At 37.1% G+C, this 16,773-nt stretch overlaps 3 protein-coding genes across 4 annotated transcripts; all 3 read right to left on the bottom strand.

Annotated features, from left to right (window-relative positions):
* Positions 1–7: 7 nt before the first annotated feature.
* LOC119993154 (octanoyltransferase LIP2, mitochondrial-like) lies at positions 8–3,623 on the bottom strand. Of its 2 annotated transcripts, none has more exons than XR_005466513.1 (3): positions 3,296–3,623; positions 2,161–2,941; positions 8–177 (listed from the first exon to the last, which is right to left on the bottom strand). XR_005466513.1 is itself a non-coding variant. In XM_038840110.1 (3 exons), exon 3 carries the CDS (start codon positions 2,937–2,939, stop codon positions 2,250–2,252), a length of 690 nt encoding a protein of 229 aa, XP_038696038.1. In that variant the 5' UTR covers positions 2,940–2,941; positions 3,296–3,370; positions 3,492–3,621; the 3' UTR covers positions 1,879–2,249. The 2 variants fall into 2 exon arrangements, 1 of the variants encoding a protein (XP_038696038.1); XM_038840110.1 differs by lacking the exon at positions 8–177 and having other exon boundaries at positions 1,879–2,941; positions 3,296–3,370; positions 3,492–3,621.
* Positions 3,624–10,711: 7,088 nt separating this feature from the next.
* LOC119993533 (octanoyltransferase LIP2, mitochondrial-like) lies at positions 10,712–12,333 on the bottom strand. The gene is made up of 2 exons (XM_038840702.1): positions 12,038–12,333; positions 10,712–11,669 (listed from the first exon to the last, which is right to left on the bottom strand). The coding sequence occupies exon 2, from the start codon at positions 11,665–11,667 to the stop codon at positions 10,936–10,938; it is 732 nt and encodes a 243-aa protein (XP_038696630.1). The 5' UTR covers positions 11,668–11,669; positions 12,038–12,333; the 3' UTR covers positions 10,712–10,935.
* Positions 12,334–12,656: 323 nt separating this feature from the next.
* Positions 12,657–16,718, bottom strand: LOC119993869 (protein adenylyltransferase SelO-like). The gene is made up of 8 exons (XM_038841169.1): positions 16,284–16,718; positions 15,852–15,961; positions 15,516–15,572; positions 15,102–15,401; positions 14,602–14,849; positions 13,597–13,903; positions 13,244–13,517; positions 12,657–13,061 (listed from the first exon to the last, which is right to left on the bottom strand). Exons 1-8 carry the CDS (start codon positions 16,671–16,673, stop codon positions 12,807–12,809), a joined length of 1,941 nt encoding a protein of 646 aa, XP_038697097.1. The 5' UTR covers positions 16,674–16,718; the 3' UTR covers positions 12,657–12,806.
* Positions 16,719–16,773: the final 55 nt, after the last annotated feature.

The raw sequence follows: 16,773 nt of genomic DNA on the forward strand, positions 1-16,773 counted from the left end.
AAGAAAATTCAATCCAAAGCCCAATTTCCAGTTTTCCCCAAGTCGAAAAATCCTAAAAATAGAACACACAGTCAATCTTTTGAAATAAAGTCTTAGACTCTTAACGTCTTTACCGAAATGAAGGCGTGAAGAAAGGATTGTGAAAACAGCAATTTCATCATCAGGCATCCTTTCCACCTGAGCTTTGCAAATTGCAGATTGGTGCCAACAAAAAGGAAGTAAACAAGTACCATTAGGAACGCAAAATCTAAAAAGCATAAAGAATCAAAGCACAAAACATATCAAGCGGCCATTTGGTCCAAGTACATCATGCAGTCTGCAGTCGTTGCAGGCTTGCAGCCTTAGAGCATATTAGCTCTACCACAAAACAAGAATTTTTCTCAACTCAGGAATAAAACAGTCATATCTCAGTTTTTTCACTCTTTGACAACCCTTTTACTTTCTTTTTCTACTGACTGTCATGCATAATTCATATAACAAACAGGCTGGAAAATAATATTAGTCAATCAAGATCCAATTCTGAAAATGAATACACAGATGCTAGCAACCAAAATGAAAAGGAGGTAGCATAGATATCCAGTTCTGCTATCTATCGAACAGTAAAAATGTAGGAAACTGCAAAAATATTGTAGAAAGTGAACGAATTCAAGTTCTCTTTCTTGTTCAGATCTCTCTGCAAATGTCACTTGTTTTGGATGGGACTTGAAAGACTTGGTGGTGCCTTCCTAAGACTTGTCTCCGGTGCTTTCTGCGGATCCTCAATGGGTCCTTTTAATCCTTTTGGATTCATAGAATGTAACGGGCCGGAAGAGAGTGGTCTCCTAGTTTGATTTGTGTTTGTTTGATGAATGAGTCTCTTGTGATGAACAGATGGTAGGGAAATACTGAGAAAATGAATGAGAATCAAGACTAATACAGCCACCAAAACTGTATGTCTGATTCTCATGGTATTGGTTAGAGAAGAAATAGGGATGATTCTGGAGAATATATGTAGACAACATCTTTTCAAGATAGTTGGCGGTGCATGCTCTTATGTATTTTCATGATTTTTCTTATCTTGTTGTTTCGTCTTTGTTGATAGGAACTTGGAAGCAGCTGATCATGTGATGCACATTTAAGTAGTATATTTCTGCGACTTCTCTGCAATCTTTAGATATTCAACATGACGTCTCATGTGACTTATCACATGAGACCAAATTAAAGAATATATTTTCTGTCCGTCCTTGTTTATTAGATCACTGACTGTATTGTGCCTTTATTAAGTTTTCAAACACAGCCAAAGTTAGCTGGGGAAGCCTGCTTTCTATACATAAATCAATCATCATCTTCTGGAAAAAATACCTTGTTTCTCTTAAACTTTTTTGTATTTATGTGCATAATCAATATCACCCTCATGGCACTTGTTTGCCAAAGATTCAAAGTTGGGTTGAATATAGAACATGATTTCAAACACGTTTAAGACAAATTAACAGAAACAACCACCAGCCCAACCTCTAACAGCAATCTTCGAGAAATTTCGAAAAGATTTTTTTCCCTAGATTATGAGATATTATATTCAATTTAATTTATCAGTTTTTTTTTTTTTTAATATTTGTAACCTATGATTCCCCCTCCCCTATTGAAAGGTTGAAACATAAAATTATGATGCAGGATCTGGTCAAATAACAAAAGGAGGTATATTTGAATGAAGATTATGTTGAGGTTGATTTTGAAGGATCATTAGCTAAGAGTACATGCGGGCTAAAGATTCTTAGTTGAGAAAAACATGTGATCTATGACTTCAGAACCATAAAAAGTATTAACATGCACTAAGAACAGATTACAAGTGCTGAATAATGTGAACGAAATATAACTACATAAGGCATAACTTGGTGAGACTAGACTATAATATCCTTATGAACTTTTAACTCACTATGGATAAAAAAGTACACCAGCATTACTTGGTTGGGGATTATTTCATTGAGAAAAAATCACAGAGATTTTCACTCGTTGAAATCTCTGATCCAGAATATAATGTTACAGATCTTCAAAATATTCTGTGTATCAATTTTCCAAATAATCGACAACGATCTTTTGCATTATTCACCTTTGTAAAGAATGTAAAATAACATTTTGGACTCCTCAGTCAATAAATCAACCAGAGTATAAAATAATACATACTTTGTAGCTGGCATATACTGGTCGCATTCATTCCGCAATTCACATCCTTTATGATGCGGAAGGATTCATATATTCCTCAACTTTTGGGTCTATGACAGCATCACAGGATTCTCCTTCCAAATAATATCAGTATAGCCCAATAATCTTGCAAAACAAGTAATCAACTGCTCGTGAATTACTTCGTCAGCAGGAAGCGAAATAATGGTTTCCCTTCTCAAAGACGTAACTTCCTTATTCGCAATCCCACAAGGCACAATGTTCTTATAATAGTTCATATCAGGATCAATGTTGAATGCCAATCCATGCGAAGTGATCCCATGAGCTACATGAACTCCAGTAGCACCAATTTTTCTATCTTCCACCCAAACTCCCGTTTCACCACTCTGTCCAGCACAAGCTTTCACCCCATACAAAGACGCCGATTCGACCATGGTTAACTCAAGTTTCCTAACATAATCCCGAAGACCAAGTTTGATATCACGAAGAGAAATGATGGGATATAAGATGGCTTGATGTGGACCATGGTAAGTAATGTCTCCTCCTCTTCGAGTGTAGTGAAGTTCAGCTCCTATTTTCCTCAACTCGGACTCAGGAATCAGTAAATTGTGAACAGTCCTTCGATTGCCAACAGTATATGTCGGGGGATGTTGCAGGGACAAGAGAGTATCTGAAATCTTATTAACTTTCCTATCAGAAAACAATTTCTCCTGCAGCTTAAGAGCTTTTAAGTAGTTAACAGTGCCTAATTTCCAGACCTCTAAACTTCGAGAAACTCCCATGCCTGCAATCCATGAAATATAGACCTAATTAATTTTATCCTTGTTTCACTATCACATTATAGACGGTACTGGAATTCATTAACATAATTCACCTATTGCACTAGATTAAGCATCTCTCAAAATTTATCCTTGACGTCAACAACAACACCATGTAAAAAACCCTAAAAATCCATTTTCAACTACAGAGAACGATTTCATTAAAACACAAAAAAGTTTATCAAAATAAACACAATTAGCTAGAAACCCCCAAACCCCCAAATATCGAAAAACAAAAACATACACTTGATAAAGTAAACGCATCTGAGTAATCGAATTCAGAGAACAAAAGAGACAGAGGAAGATGAAATAAAACTCACCTTGTATTAAACAAAGTATCTTCGCATCATCAACAAGAAACCCATTGCTTTAACTCATCCAAACTAAACAAGGAACTCAAAAGGGACAACCAACCAGATGGGTTTTCCATTATCAGTGGATTTGTGCAGCAAACATTAGTAAACGCAGATAAAAACGAAGAGTTTCAAGGCCAAAACTTGAATATGAAGAAGAAACCTTTGATGCCCAGATCAAGAAATAGAGATCCAAAACATGGCCAAATGAAACACAGACTTGAGGGAGAGAGGAAGAGGAAGATGAAGCCGAGGAGCGTTAAGAGATATTTGTTGATCGGCTCTGCTCTATAGTCTGTGGCTCTGTGGTGTAATAAAGTGGAGGTCGAAGGCTATTTTGGTAACTAAAAGGAAGTTACTAAGTAGGGAGACCTCATGTACTTACTGTGGACTCTCAGTTTGGACTGTATACACGTGGTGGAAGCCAGTTTTGGCTTTTGACCATTCAATGTATTTTTCAATCTAGTGTAGCTTACATGAGTCTATTTATTTTGAAGTAGAGTAGAAGATTCATGTCATTTTTAACTTTTTCCATCTTTTCTTCCCTGAATTTGATCTCTTTTTAATTTGACTTGGTATTTGAGCAATCACAATGATGATTTCTTTTATGGGGAATGGATAATGTATGAGAATTTGTATTTTATTGATGTAATTGTATTAGGAGACGTGTTTTGCTTATGTAATTGGGTCAATAAAATGTATTGATACAATAGTGTAAATTTATTAGTTTTATTTTTTGTGTTATAGAGATGGGGCCAATATTGATTTTTGTGGAGATGTGAGTATGTTTTATTGTGGGACCCACTTAGAGTAACAAAATGTATTAATACAATGATGTAAATTTGTTAGTTTTATTTTTTGAGTAATAGAGATGAGATCAATATTGATTTTTGTGGAGATATGAGTGTGTTTTATTATGGGACTCACTTTGAGTGCAAAAGTAAGCCATTTACAAGGTCAACAACTCTCCCTGATTGCATCTTTGACACAACAAAATTGATCTAACAAAATAACACCATTGCACCTCCTTCTTCTTTTTTTTCCCATGGTCTATTATTTGGGACAACAAAATGCCTCCATGGGTCACTAAAAAGCCATTGTTATAAGGTAGAGAATCTCTTTTAAGACATTTATGGATTTTCTTCAGCATAACACAAGCAAGAAGAAAATGCTCTTTTTCATCCAATAAAGAACCACAGACTTAACACAAATCCTTTGACAAATGCGTATGCTCAATCACAATTAGCTGGAAAAAATTATTTAATGGATGACAAGTACTAACTCTATATGATATTGAAATTAGTGTCCTTATAATTTCTATATACTTCCATTTTACGGGTGTTGATAAGGGAGATTCCTCACTTGCAGTTCAAACCTTTTTGACTTTGCTGTAAACTATGTGTGGACTGGCCCCATCTTCTGCAACATTTCTACAGAATTTGCTTCAATCCTGCATGATAATGATATCTAGCAAGTAAATTATCTAAGATAAGCAAAATCTTCAAGAGATTGGATGCTCAATTTGTTCATAATTATACATCATCTTAAACTAGACATTCCAGCTAATAAGTAGTGGCAGTAGTCAGTATCAGTTTGCTGCAAGGCCATAATAGTTAAGTTGCGTACTTGCATTAGAATACAATAATGGCCATATCAATTTCTGGTCATAAAAGAGTTAGTACAGAAAGAGGTTGACGTATGAGAAACAGTAGTTAATAAACAGGACTTTGTCATTTGTAACATTGCTTGCTCTGTTTCTGTTATGGTTTGGGGGAGGGAGCAAGAGCTTTGTGCAAGGCAGTCTACGAGTGCGAGTGAGTCAATCTAATCCTTCTTTGATGGAGGTCTTTTTACTTCCATCTAGATTTTTCTACTAGTATCCCTAATAAAAAATATAATTTTCATTGTGGATCGTCCTGGTCAGTGGTGGGATCCAGAAATTTTAACCATTGGGGCACACATTGTATATAAAAAGTACAAATTAAATAGACAAATTCGTGTAACATTGTACGATTTTAACGATTTTGAAAACTAAGAAGCAAAACATAAATCATATGCATCTTAAAAAGCAAAATATAATAATAATCCAAACACAAATTCAATCCAAAGCCCAATTTCCAGTTTTCCCCAAATCGAAAAATCCTAAAAATTGAAAACACAGTCAATCTTTTGAAATAAAGTCCTAGACTCTTAACGTCTTTACCGAAATGCAGGCGTGAAGAAAGGATTGTGAAAACAGAAACTTCATCGTCAGGCATCCTTTCCACCAAAGCTTTGCAAATTGCAGATTGGTGCCAACAAAAAGGAAGTAAACAAGTACCATTAGGAACGCGAAATCTAAAAAGCATCAAGAATCAAAGCACAAAACATATCAAGCGGCCATTTTGTCCAAGTACATCATGCAGTCTACAGTCGTTGCAGGCTTGCAGCCTTAGAGCATATTAGCTCTACCACAAAACAATAATTTTTCTCAACTCAGGAATAAAACAGTCATATCTCAGTTTTTTCACTCTTTGACAACCTTTTTACTTTCTTTTTCTTCCGACTGTCATGCATAATTCATATAACAAACAGCATGGAAAATAATATTAGTTAATCAAGATCCAATTCTGAAAATGAATACACAGATGCTAGCAAGCAAAATGAAAAGGCCAGGAGGTAGTATAGATATCCAGTTGTGCTATCTATCCAACAGTAAAAATGTAGGAAACTGCAAAAATATTGTAGAAAGGGAAAGAAACCAAGTTCTCTTTCCTGTTCAGATCATCTCTCTACAAATGTTGCTAATGTTACTTGTTTTGGATGGGACTTGAAAGACTTGGTGGTGCCCTCCTAAGACTTGTATCCGCTGCTTTCTGCGGATCTTCAATGGGTAATCCTTTTGGATTCATAGAATGTGAAGAGGCGGACGAGAGTAGTCTTCTAGTTTGATTTGTGTCTGTTGGATGAATGATTCTCTTGTGATGAACCGATAGTAGGGAAATACTGAGAAAATGAATGAGAATCAAGAATAATACAGCCACCAAAACTGTCTGTCTGATTTTCATGGTATTGGTTGGAGAAGAAATAGGGATGATTCTGGAGAATATATATAGATATCTCTTCAAGAAAGTTGGCGGTGCATGCTCATTTATTTTCATGATTTTTCTTACTTTGTTCTTTGTTGGTAGGAACTTGGAAGCAGTTGATCATGTGATGCACATTTAAGTAGTATATTCCTGCTACTTCTCTGCAATTTTTAGATATTCAACATGATGTCTCATGTGACTTATCACATGAGACCAAATGAAAGAAAATATTTTCTGTCCTTCCTTGTTTAATAGATCACTGACTGTATTGGGCCTTTATTAAGTTTTCAAACACAGCTAAAGTTAGCTGGGGAAGCCTGCTTTCTGTACATAAACCAATATCATCATCTTCTGGAAAAATACATTGTTTCTCTTCCAGGACTGTCAAATATGACAACTTTTTTGTATTTATGTGCATAATCAATATCACCCTCATGGCACTTGTTTGCCCAAGATTCAAAGTTGGGTTGAATATGGAACATGGTTTCAAACAGGTTTAAGACAAATTAACAGAAACAACCACCAGCCCAACCTCTAACAGCAATCTGCTAGACATTTCCAAAAGATTTTTTTCCCTAGATTATGAGCAATTATATTCAATTTAATTTATCATTTTTGTTTAATATTTGAAACGTATGATTCCCCCCCCCCCCCAGTGAAAGGTTGAAAGGTAAAATTATGATGCAGGATCTGATCAAAGAACCAAAGAAGAATATTTGAATGAAGATTATGTTGAGGTTGATTTTGAAGGATCATTAGCTAAGAGTACATGTGGGCTAAAGATTCTTAGTTGAGAAAAACTTGTGATATTTGACATTAGAACCTGAAGCAACCGGCTTGAAAAACAATGAAGTCGCCACCAATTGATTTTTAGGGATGCAATTGGACATCTGTTCTGGTCTACGAGAAAAATGGGCAAGGGGGTCTATTGAGCATGGGGAAGGTGTTAGGCACCCCACAACTCCCGAAATCGGTTACCTTTAAATGTTTTCCTACTTGGCTTTAATTTGCTTTTGAAAATCTCATTTTGATGAGTCTTATTGAAATGTAAATGAAAAATCCACTTGGAGTGGTTTGGAGAACAAGGTGCACGGGATCATTGGGGCCATTCCCGGCTTGGCCAAGGATTGGAGAAAACACCACTTGGAGTGGGTTTGGGGGTTTTGAAAAAAGGGGTTGCACGGGATCATTGGGGTCATTCTCGGCTTGGCCAAAGATTGGAGAAAACACCACTTGGAGTGAGTTTGGATATTTGGGAAAAATGACTTTTGAGGACTTGGTTGATGTACCAAAAGGGCCCACAATCAAGGAATAATGTTCAATTCAAGCCTTACTCACAATTATGTTCTTCATGAGAAAAGAAAGAATCCATTTATGGCTCATTGAATGAGTCAAATATCTTTAAACTCACCGTTGAATCCGTAAATAAATTCTCCTAATCCCTAAAAACATATTTGCTTTCCGAGTCCATGAAATCCAAATGTTTTGGATGAATGCCAATGGAACCCCAATATCTTGAAGGCTCATTGGTATTTAAACGAAACATAAGGGTTCCGTAATTTGGTCTTGGTGTATTTATTAAAGTGAGACGGCTTGGATTAATTCTAATGACTAACGCGTTGCATTTGTTTTCATGGCATTCAAACAATCCTAACATGCATCTAAGGCATCATGGCATTGTATAAAAAATCAAAGTCCTAAGCATGCATTCTAATGCAATCATCATTCACATAATCAATCCCTAGTTTCTATATGCTTCTAGAATTCTAGAATATCATGTATGCATTTTCTATTTTACATCCACTATTTTTCTATCCTATTACGAGGATTACTCTTTACAATTATGTACACAAGACAAATGTAAAATATTATACAACAATTGGGATGTTGCCCACGGGACCCATTGCTCAAATCCGGCCCAAATCCTCTAAGTTGCCCTCCGGCCCAAGCGATCACAAGCCCGATCCAAGCCCCAACAAGCAAACACAAAAAATAGGTCAAAGGGGTATCCAAACATAATATCAAGGGATCCAATTAGCATCAAGTATACATATACACAAACATATTTTACATAATGTCATACACGGTCAAACCATGCATACAAATAACATAAACATGTGTGCACCCCTAACCATGTTATATACACTCATACAAACCGTAGGTATACATACATTCATTTACACACAAGCAAATCAATATGCACACACGGTCTATAATATACACACACCATATATATATATATAGGAATGGGTGCATCATGACATCATGAGATGTCTCACCCGAATGAATTAGTTGGTTCTAGAAATGTTAGAAAAAATGTAAACGAAAATAGTAAAAAGAAGTGAAAAGGACAGACACTCCACAGACACTCCCCAACCAGAAAAGCAATATATATATATATAAACATATGGACACAAACAAACCCATATATATATACATACACACCCTATATATATACACACATACATATATCTATAAACTCATATATATATATACACATATTTATCCCTGCCAGAAATGGAATAGCCACTGTATATCAAACATCAAGATCCCAAGCATCCAAGCAAAGTATTACAAATGAACATTAACCAAAGATGTATGCTACTGCAGGTATCGAAGGATTCAGAGCTACTACCGAGAGGAAATCATGGCATTCAGAGAACAAAACCCAAAGCAACCAAAACCAGATTATCACCAAGACAAAGAGACAGAGAGTGATTAAAATTTGTTATGATATTTACCTCTCCCGCTTTCGCTTTCCTCTGGTTCTGGCAGCGAAAAATCTCTTTCGTGTATTTTCTTTCTCTCTTGGCCTCCCGGTTTTCTTTTCTCTCTTCTTTCCTTCTTCCCCTCCTCTTCCTTCCTCTCTTCCTCCGCGGCTGCTTCCCTCCTCTTCCTTTTCTTTTTTTCCTTTTTCTCCTCTCCTTTCCCCCTTTTCTCACGCCATTTCCTCCTTTTTCTTTTCCACTTTCGGCCACTTTCGGCCACTTTATCTTTTTTTATTTTTTGTTATTTTTTGTTATTTTTTAATATATTTAATATTTTTTTTATTTTTTTATTTTTATATTTTTTTTTGGCCGGACGAAAACCGGTTACTACAGAACCATACTAAGTACTAACATGTACTAAGAACAGAATACAAGTTCTGACTAATGTGAACGAAATATGAGGCATAATTTGATGAGTTTATACTATGGCCCCGTTTGGTAAGCCATTTTGCCAACCATGTATGCTGGTCAGTAGCATATATTGCATGTGTCAACCAAACGTGGCTCCAAGACCGAGGTAGTTCTAAGACAATAATATGATTCTTTAGAAATTGCCCTTGAGATGACCATTTTGGGACCATTTTCACTTTTATTCCCAAATACCCTTAATCTACCCTCACCTTATTATTGCAATTCCAAAACTACCCTCCCTATACCATCTTCCACAGCGACTCCCCACCAACCCCGACCATCTCCGCGTCAATGTCTCCCCCACCACCGGCCTTTGTGAGGAAGCCATGGCCAGTACTAGGATCGATCGTCTCGGTCATCAAAATCGTCATCCTCATCCGTAGATTTCTTCTTCCCAAATCGTCAAAACACCATCTGCTAGATTCGATGGAAGAAAGGAGACTAATTGAAGCTAGATTGCAAAAACGTATTGAAGGTAAGCATTATAGAATGTTCCCAGAAAGAAAAAAAGAAAGGGTTTATTTGGTGTAGAGAGAGAAAAAAGTTGAGTAACAAGTTTTGATGGTATTTAATTTTAAAAATTATTTTTGGTTTTCTAATTAATCATCTTTATTTAATAAATTTATAAATATGATTAATTAATTGAGCTAACAATTTAATTATTTAACTAAAAATTCTTTAATTATTCTGTTACAACTAAAATGCATAATACCTCTGCATGTAATTTGTCTAGAATATTATCTAGCATATATGTTACCAACAAAAGTTGAACCAAACACTACCAACCATTCATACAGCATATCTGCTACCATTATTGTCCAGCATATCTGCTACCACCATATCTACTATACACTACTGACAAAATTGTCTGCCAAACGGACCCTATATAATATCATTTTGAATTTTTAACTCATTAAGTATGGATAACAGTAGATCAGCATTACTTGGCAGGGGATTCTTTCATTGTGAAAAATCACTGAGATTTTCACTCGTTGAAATCCCTGATCCTGAATATAATGTTATTGGAGTTTATCCCAGGGGAGTTCATCACAGTTTTTAACTGCAATACAGCCCTGCAGGCTGCAGTTATTAAAGAATTAATATGATGATTGACTGCAGTTGTAGGCTAGAAAGAGTTCAAGCAACATTCTAAATTTTCTCAGTTGTTACAGAACTTCAAAATATTCTGTGTATAAATTTTCCAAATAATCGACAAGGATCTTTTCGCATTATTCACCTTTGTAAAGAATGTAAAATAAACATGTTGGACTCCTCAGTCAATAAATCAACCAGAGTACAAAATTATACATACTTTGTAGCTGGCATATACTGGTCGCATTCATTCAGCAATTCACATCCTTTATGATGCTGAAGGATTCATACATTGCTCAACTTCTGTGTCATATGACAATGTCAAAGGATTCTCCTTACAAGTGATATCAGTATAGCCCAATACTCTTGCAAAGCAAGTAATCAACTGCTCATGAATTACGTCGTCAGCAGGAAGTGAAATAACAGTCTCCCTTCTCAAAGATGTAACTTCCTTATTCGCAATCCCACAAGGCACAATGTTGTTATAATAGTTCATATCAGGATCAATGTTGAATGCCAATCCGTGCGAAGTGATCCCATGAGCTACATGAACTCCAGTAGCACCAATTTTTCTATCTTCCACCCAAACTCCCGTTTCACCACTCTGTCCAGCACAAGCCTTCACCCCATACAAAGACGCCAATTCGACCATGGTTAACTCAAGTTTCCTAACATAATCCCGAAGACCAAGTTTGATATCACGAAGAGAAATGATGGGATATAAGATGGCTTGACGTGGACCATGGTAAGTAATGTCTCCTCCTCTTTGCGAGTAGTGAAGTTCAGCTCCTATTTTCCTCAGCTCGGACTCAGGAATCAGTAAATTGTGAACAGTCCTCCGATTGCCAACAGTATATGTCGGGGGATGTTGCAGGGACAAGAGAGTATCTGAAATCTTATTAACTTTCCTATCAGAAAACAATTTCTCCTGCAGCTTAAGAGCTTTTAAGTAGTTAACAGTGCCCAATTTCCAGACCTCTAAACTTCGAGAAACTCCCATGCCTGCAATCCATGAAATATAGACCTAATTAATTTAATCCTTGTTTCACTATCACATTATAGACGGTACAGTAATTCATTAACATAATTCAACCATTGCACTAGATTAAGCATCTCTCAAAATTTATCCTTGACATCCTACAACAGTAACAACACCATGTAAAGAACCCTAAAAGTCCATGTTTCAACTACACAGAACGCTTTCAACCACACAGAAAGTATTTCAACAAACAGTTGAAGTCTTAAGACAATAATTAGGTCTAAGGATCCTTAAACCGATAAAGTCATAACACAAAAATTAACAAGACATAAATTTTAGAAGGGAAAATGTAATAAAACTGAAGAGAATGGTGAGGAGTAAATAAACTTACCGAATTATGTATCAGGAACAGCAATATCTGCAAATTTCAATGAAGCAGAGAAAATGACCCGAAAGAAGAGATTTCAACGTTTAAAAGAACCAATGGAGAAATGTATAGAAATCGAATCCTAGCATGCGTGTATATGCTGTCTGAACCGGAGTTAAGAGTACACTGAAAATATCCGAGAAGAAAACACCGCCGGAGGCTGCAGAAGCCGGAGAGAGAACTGAAAGCCTACCTACCCATCTGGATTTCCCCTTGTTTTTTGGTACACGATTGAAATTACTGCGCCTTTTTTTGGGTCCCGGAAATTTCCGGTTCTCCTGTAGGAAAAACGGAACAAACCTTCGGAATTAAACAACCGGAATATCAGTTGGGCTTGTGCTTTGGGCTTTTCAATGTTTTGCCATGTTTGATTAAGCCCAATGTTTACGGACATGGCATATGGGTAATGGGATTATATTTGGGCTCATTCCCAACATTTTCTTCAACACATACGATCCTTCATTTGCACTAGCCCAATGGGCCTCTTCTTTTCCAATTGGTTCCCATTTCTTCTCTTTTTTTTCCCAAAAAAAACTGTTTAAATGTGTTAATTCAAGAAAATAATAATGGGAAAGGAAAGAGCTGTGTGTAAAACTGTAAAATTTTTACTTGATCATTGTGGGAAGCCGAAAACTTGATTATGATTTTATATACATTAAATTTAAATTATACTCCCCGGAAATGGGGAAAATGTAAAAGAGAAGTTACACTCATCCTAGGAAGTTCAACCGATTCACGAAGAACAAGAAAGCATGCAAACGCCTGGCCGACAGGCCCAAGCCGGTGGCAAGCCAGCATATTTTTCCATTCCTGGTTGGTCATCATATGGTCGTTCCATTAGTTTAAGCAGCCTCCGGACTTCACTGAAATCTCCTTGTTCAGCTGCATCAATGGCACTCTGGCACAAATAATTCCGAAGGACATATTTTGGGTTCACTGAATCCATTGAGGCCTTCCTCTGCTCGTCTGAGCAGCCACCGGCAGCAAGCTGCGGAAACAGGTGAAGGTGACACAATATGAGAACTAAAACTGGCTGTATCATTCAAACTAAAATAAAAGAACAAAATGCTTCTCTTTCCCCTAGCATTCTACATGCACGACTGCAACTATAAATGTAGAGGTAGGGAGTCGATTTAAAAGAGCCAAAAGCAAGAAACCATATCATTGTACCTCTTGTACGTAGGATTTCACCCAATTGATCCATGCCTCCTTCCGTTCCTTGCCAATATCCAAAAGAACAGCCTTCAGGGGATGTAACAACTCATCTTCGGGAATGCTAGGATCAACTTTGATATTGGAAAGCAACCGAAAGAAATTTGTATAATCAACTTTATCAACAGCCATATTATTCAGAAGTTTACTGATCAACTCTTTACTATACTTGGGAAGGCCAAGCTTTTTAGTCATTGTAGCTTGATACTCATCCATAAATTTGTTTCCATATCTGTAACAAGTAAAAACAAACAATATTTCAGTAATAGTTGCGTTCTAGTGCCTTCTTTAATATGGAAAATAACAACTACCTTTCCATGGCATAGTTTGCCTCCTTATCGTTAATCAACTCAGCAGCTTGTAAGGTGGAGGCAAACTGTGCTATATTCCATAACCCAATATCAGGCTGGTTAGCAAAACAGTATCTTCTTCCAGGAAGATCTGTGGTATTTGGTGTGTAGCTTGGATCAAAAGCATCTAGAAAACCAAAGGGTCCATAATCAATGGTGAGGCCCAATATGCTCATATTGTCGGTGTTCAGCACACCATGAGTGAAACCAACACCCTGCCACCTTGCAACCAACGAAGCAGTACGCTCAGCAACCTCAACTATCCAAGCTGAAAAGGTCCCCAATATAAAATCACCAAACTAATTCCAATTTCAAGATTTTTCATTCAGACTCAATGAAAAACATCGAAAGAAAATCAGTTGCAAACAGAAAAATACAATGGACACCAAATGAAGAAAAAAAAACACAAGTTCTGAACGTATTATGTAAATGGCAAGCGCTGTAAATGGCAAGCACCAGGAATGTTGACAAGCACACTTCACTTCCAAGTGTACCGCTACATTCCTGCATCTGTTGCAAAAATGAATCCCATTTTGTTTACACTTGAGCTGTTCAACCAGCTCTATCTACAAGTGCCTAATAGCTAATGGTTATAATAAGAATATGCATAAAATGCTATCCTAGCAGACTCCAAAAGTAACTTGGAATCAATTAAGAGCAAGTTCATATCTATGACCATTCATTAATGAATTTACAGTCCACAAAACCACATTACTCACAGGTTAAGGTTGGCTGGCTGGCTGGCTGCCTAGATTGATGTGTAATAGCAAAACCCTTAACGATTCCAAACGGTTATTCAGAACAAAATGAACTCCATCTAAACTTCTAGGAAATGTGCATATCAACCCATGTTGATGCCTTGAGGCATATCAGCGAAGTGCAAGTGCACTCTCTGCTTATCAAGCCAATTTTGTTGAAGGTCCAAAAATCCTATATTTCTGAAAATATTAAATACCAAATATTTACCTGCATACTTGTTTGATGTTAGACCCACAACTGAATGTTCCTCATTGCCTGTGCTAAAAGATAAGCTGTCACTTTTACTCATGTTCTCGATATGGGGAAAGTGATGTCTAATGGCATAGTCAGCCAAAGCACGAACAATTTGAAGGTCCTCTTTCCCTCGAGAAGCATGTAATTGGTATGAACCAAAGCGAATAAATGACTGAGCAACTCTGCAAACAATTGCACCAGGTTCTTCCTTTGGATTGCCACTGCAAGCGAATAAATCACATCATGTTGCTTAATCTTGAAACCATGAGATTTTCCAATCATTTCAATACGAAGTAAATTCATTTTCAAAAGACAGGGACACTTGGATCTCCTCCAAGAATGTTAGTAAAACACCATGCAATGCCACCTGAGAAACCATTCTCAAAAAATACCACCAAAGAGACTAGGACAGGGGACGGTGTGAAGCGGAGATAAAAATTACATATTAAAAACATGAATCACGCTAAACGTACTCATAAAACATGTCACGAGTAACATAAGTTCCTGTTGTCACAAGGCAAAGAGCACGAGTAGTTGGGATTCCGAGATTGTGTATCGCTTCACTGCAAAGAAATTCCCTGATACTGCTACGTAGAACTGCAAGGCCATCAGCAAAACGGCTGTACGGGGTCTTCCCAGCACCTTTAAGCTGCAGTTCCCACCTTTCAGACTTAGATTTCAAAATCTCCCCTAGAGTTATTGCCCTTCCATCTCCAAGTTGACCAGCCCAGAAGCCAAATTGATGTCCGCCATAGTTTTGAGCATAGGACCTCCTGTAAAATAAAAATATTACAGAGGAGAGCTGAAAGTGAGAATCTAAGTATGAGACATAAACATAAGTAGACAATGGCATGTCCACTCATGACTAAACACAGAAGAAAACTTACACTCCAACCAAAGGAGATGCTCCAGAAAATATGAGAGGGAAGTCTGGCCTTTCAAATCTGAAACTCAAAAACAAAAACTCTATCTTCAGTTCCAAACAATATGATAGACTACACGAAAAAGATCCCATGGTCAATGATGAAAGTAGATAACCAAAATACACACCAAATAAAACTAAGCACATTATCTTTAAAAAGAAAAGGCTCAAATTAACAATTTTTAATCCCAAGTTCGATGGATTGGCTAGAAAGGTCTCCTAAATAGTCAATGATGTCTTCGACAATGCCATGATAGAGTTCTAGCTGCCAAATTAATTACAAGAGAAGGGAAGTACTCACTCTTTAGGATCCAGGTCAAGCAACTCAGCAACTGATTCTGACCACGCAACAAGCTGAGGGTTCTCTACTTCAGCTGACGGAGAAACTTCTGTATAACATGCATGCATCACCTGAAAGGCAAAAACATTGAAATGAAACAAAAACCTACGTCAATACAGTAACAAAATATGAGTATCTAACTGTCTTAATAGCTCAGATAAATAATATCCAACACAGCCAAATTATGATTTCTAGCAATTCTAACAAAAAGTGTTAAGTTTCGATTTTTGGTTCATACCATCATTGACTAATTCATTTTAGTCTACAAGTTCATTTTGATTCACTCCCATTTATCATTAAAAAACTTCAAGATTTTTCCCCAGATTCTGAGCAACCAAACAGAGTTAATTCATGGGAAAACAAAATCATTATAACAGAAGAGGATAAACACACCTGCCGCGGAATTGTATCGCTTCTTTGATCGCCAGGCAACTCTCTAACAAAAGAGTGGTCCCAATTAAGATCTTCCAGCTTCAACTTTCCCCTAATACTATTCTTACCATCACCACCGTCCATCCCTAGACTCTGATTTTGTAAATCCTGCGTCACGGAGTCGACCGACGCGGCAACCTCCGGGGAGGGCACGTCCGAATCCATGGAAACGTCGCTTTTAGTGCCCACGTGGCATGCGAAAGAGGGTCTCCGGAGATGACATGATTGTAAATTGAGGAGAAAGGTGGGGCAAAAGCGAGATTTCAAGGGACGGGTGCAGGAGGCAAAGAGAGGACGCAAAGGGGAGAACGAAGAGAGCGAGGTCTTCGGAGAGAAATGAGTAAGCAGCATTGCTCAGAAACCTGTGCGTGTCGTGTTTTATTGCTCCGATTTTGAATTCGTAGCTGATTAAACTGTTTTTAAGCTGAAAATAACAAATGAAAAGCCAAGA

This window comes from Tripterygium wilfordii, chromosome 23, assembly GCF_013401445.1.
Source record: "Tripterygium wilfordii isolate XIE 37 chromosome 23, ASM1340144v1, whole genome shotgun sequence".
Lineage (NCBI taxonomy): Eukaryota > Viridiplantae > Streptophyta > Magnoliopsida > Celastrales > Celastraceae > Tripterygium > Tripterygium wilfordii.

Excerpts from the sequence above, each read along its gene's own strand:
- LOC119993154 (XM_038840110.1), bottom strand. The coding sequence starts at position 2,939 with ATGGGAGTTTCTCGAAGTTTAGAGGTCTGGAAATTAGGCACTGTTAAC.
- LOC119993533 (XM_038840702.1), bottom strand. The coding sequence starts at position 11,667 with ATGGGAGTTTCTCGAAGTTTAGAGGTCTGGAAATTGGGCACTGTTAAC.
- LOC119993869 (XM_038841169.1), bottom strand. The coding sequence starts at position 16,673 with ATGCTGCTTACTCATTTCTCTCCGAAGACCTCGCTCTCTTCGTTCTCC. Across the intron at positions 13,904-14,601 it reads AACATCAAACAAGTATGCAG|CTTGGATAGTTGAGGTTGCT; the intron begins GTAAATATTTGG and ends GGACCTTTTCAG. Across the intron at positions 13,062-13,243 it reads TGAAATCCTACGTACAAGAG|CTTGCTGCCGGTGGCTGCTC; the intron begins GTACAATGATAT and ends CTGTTTCCGCAG.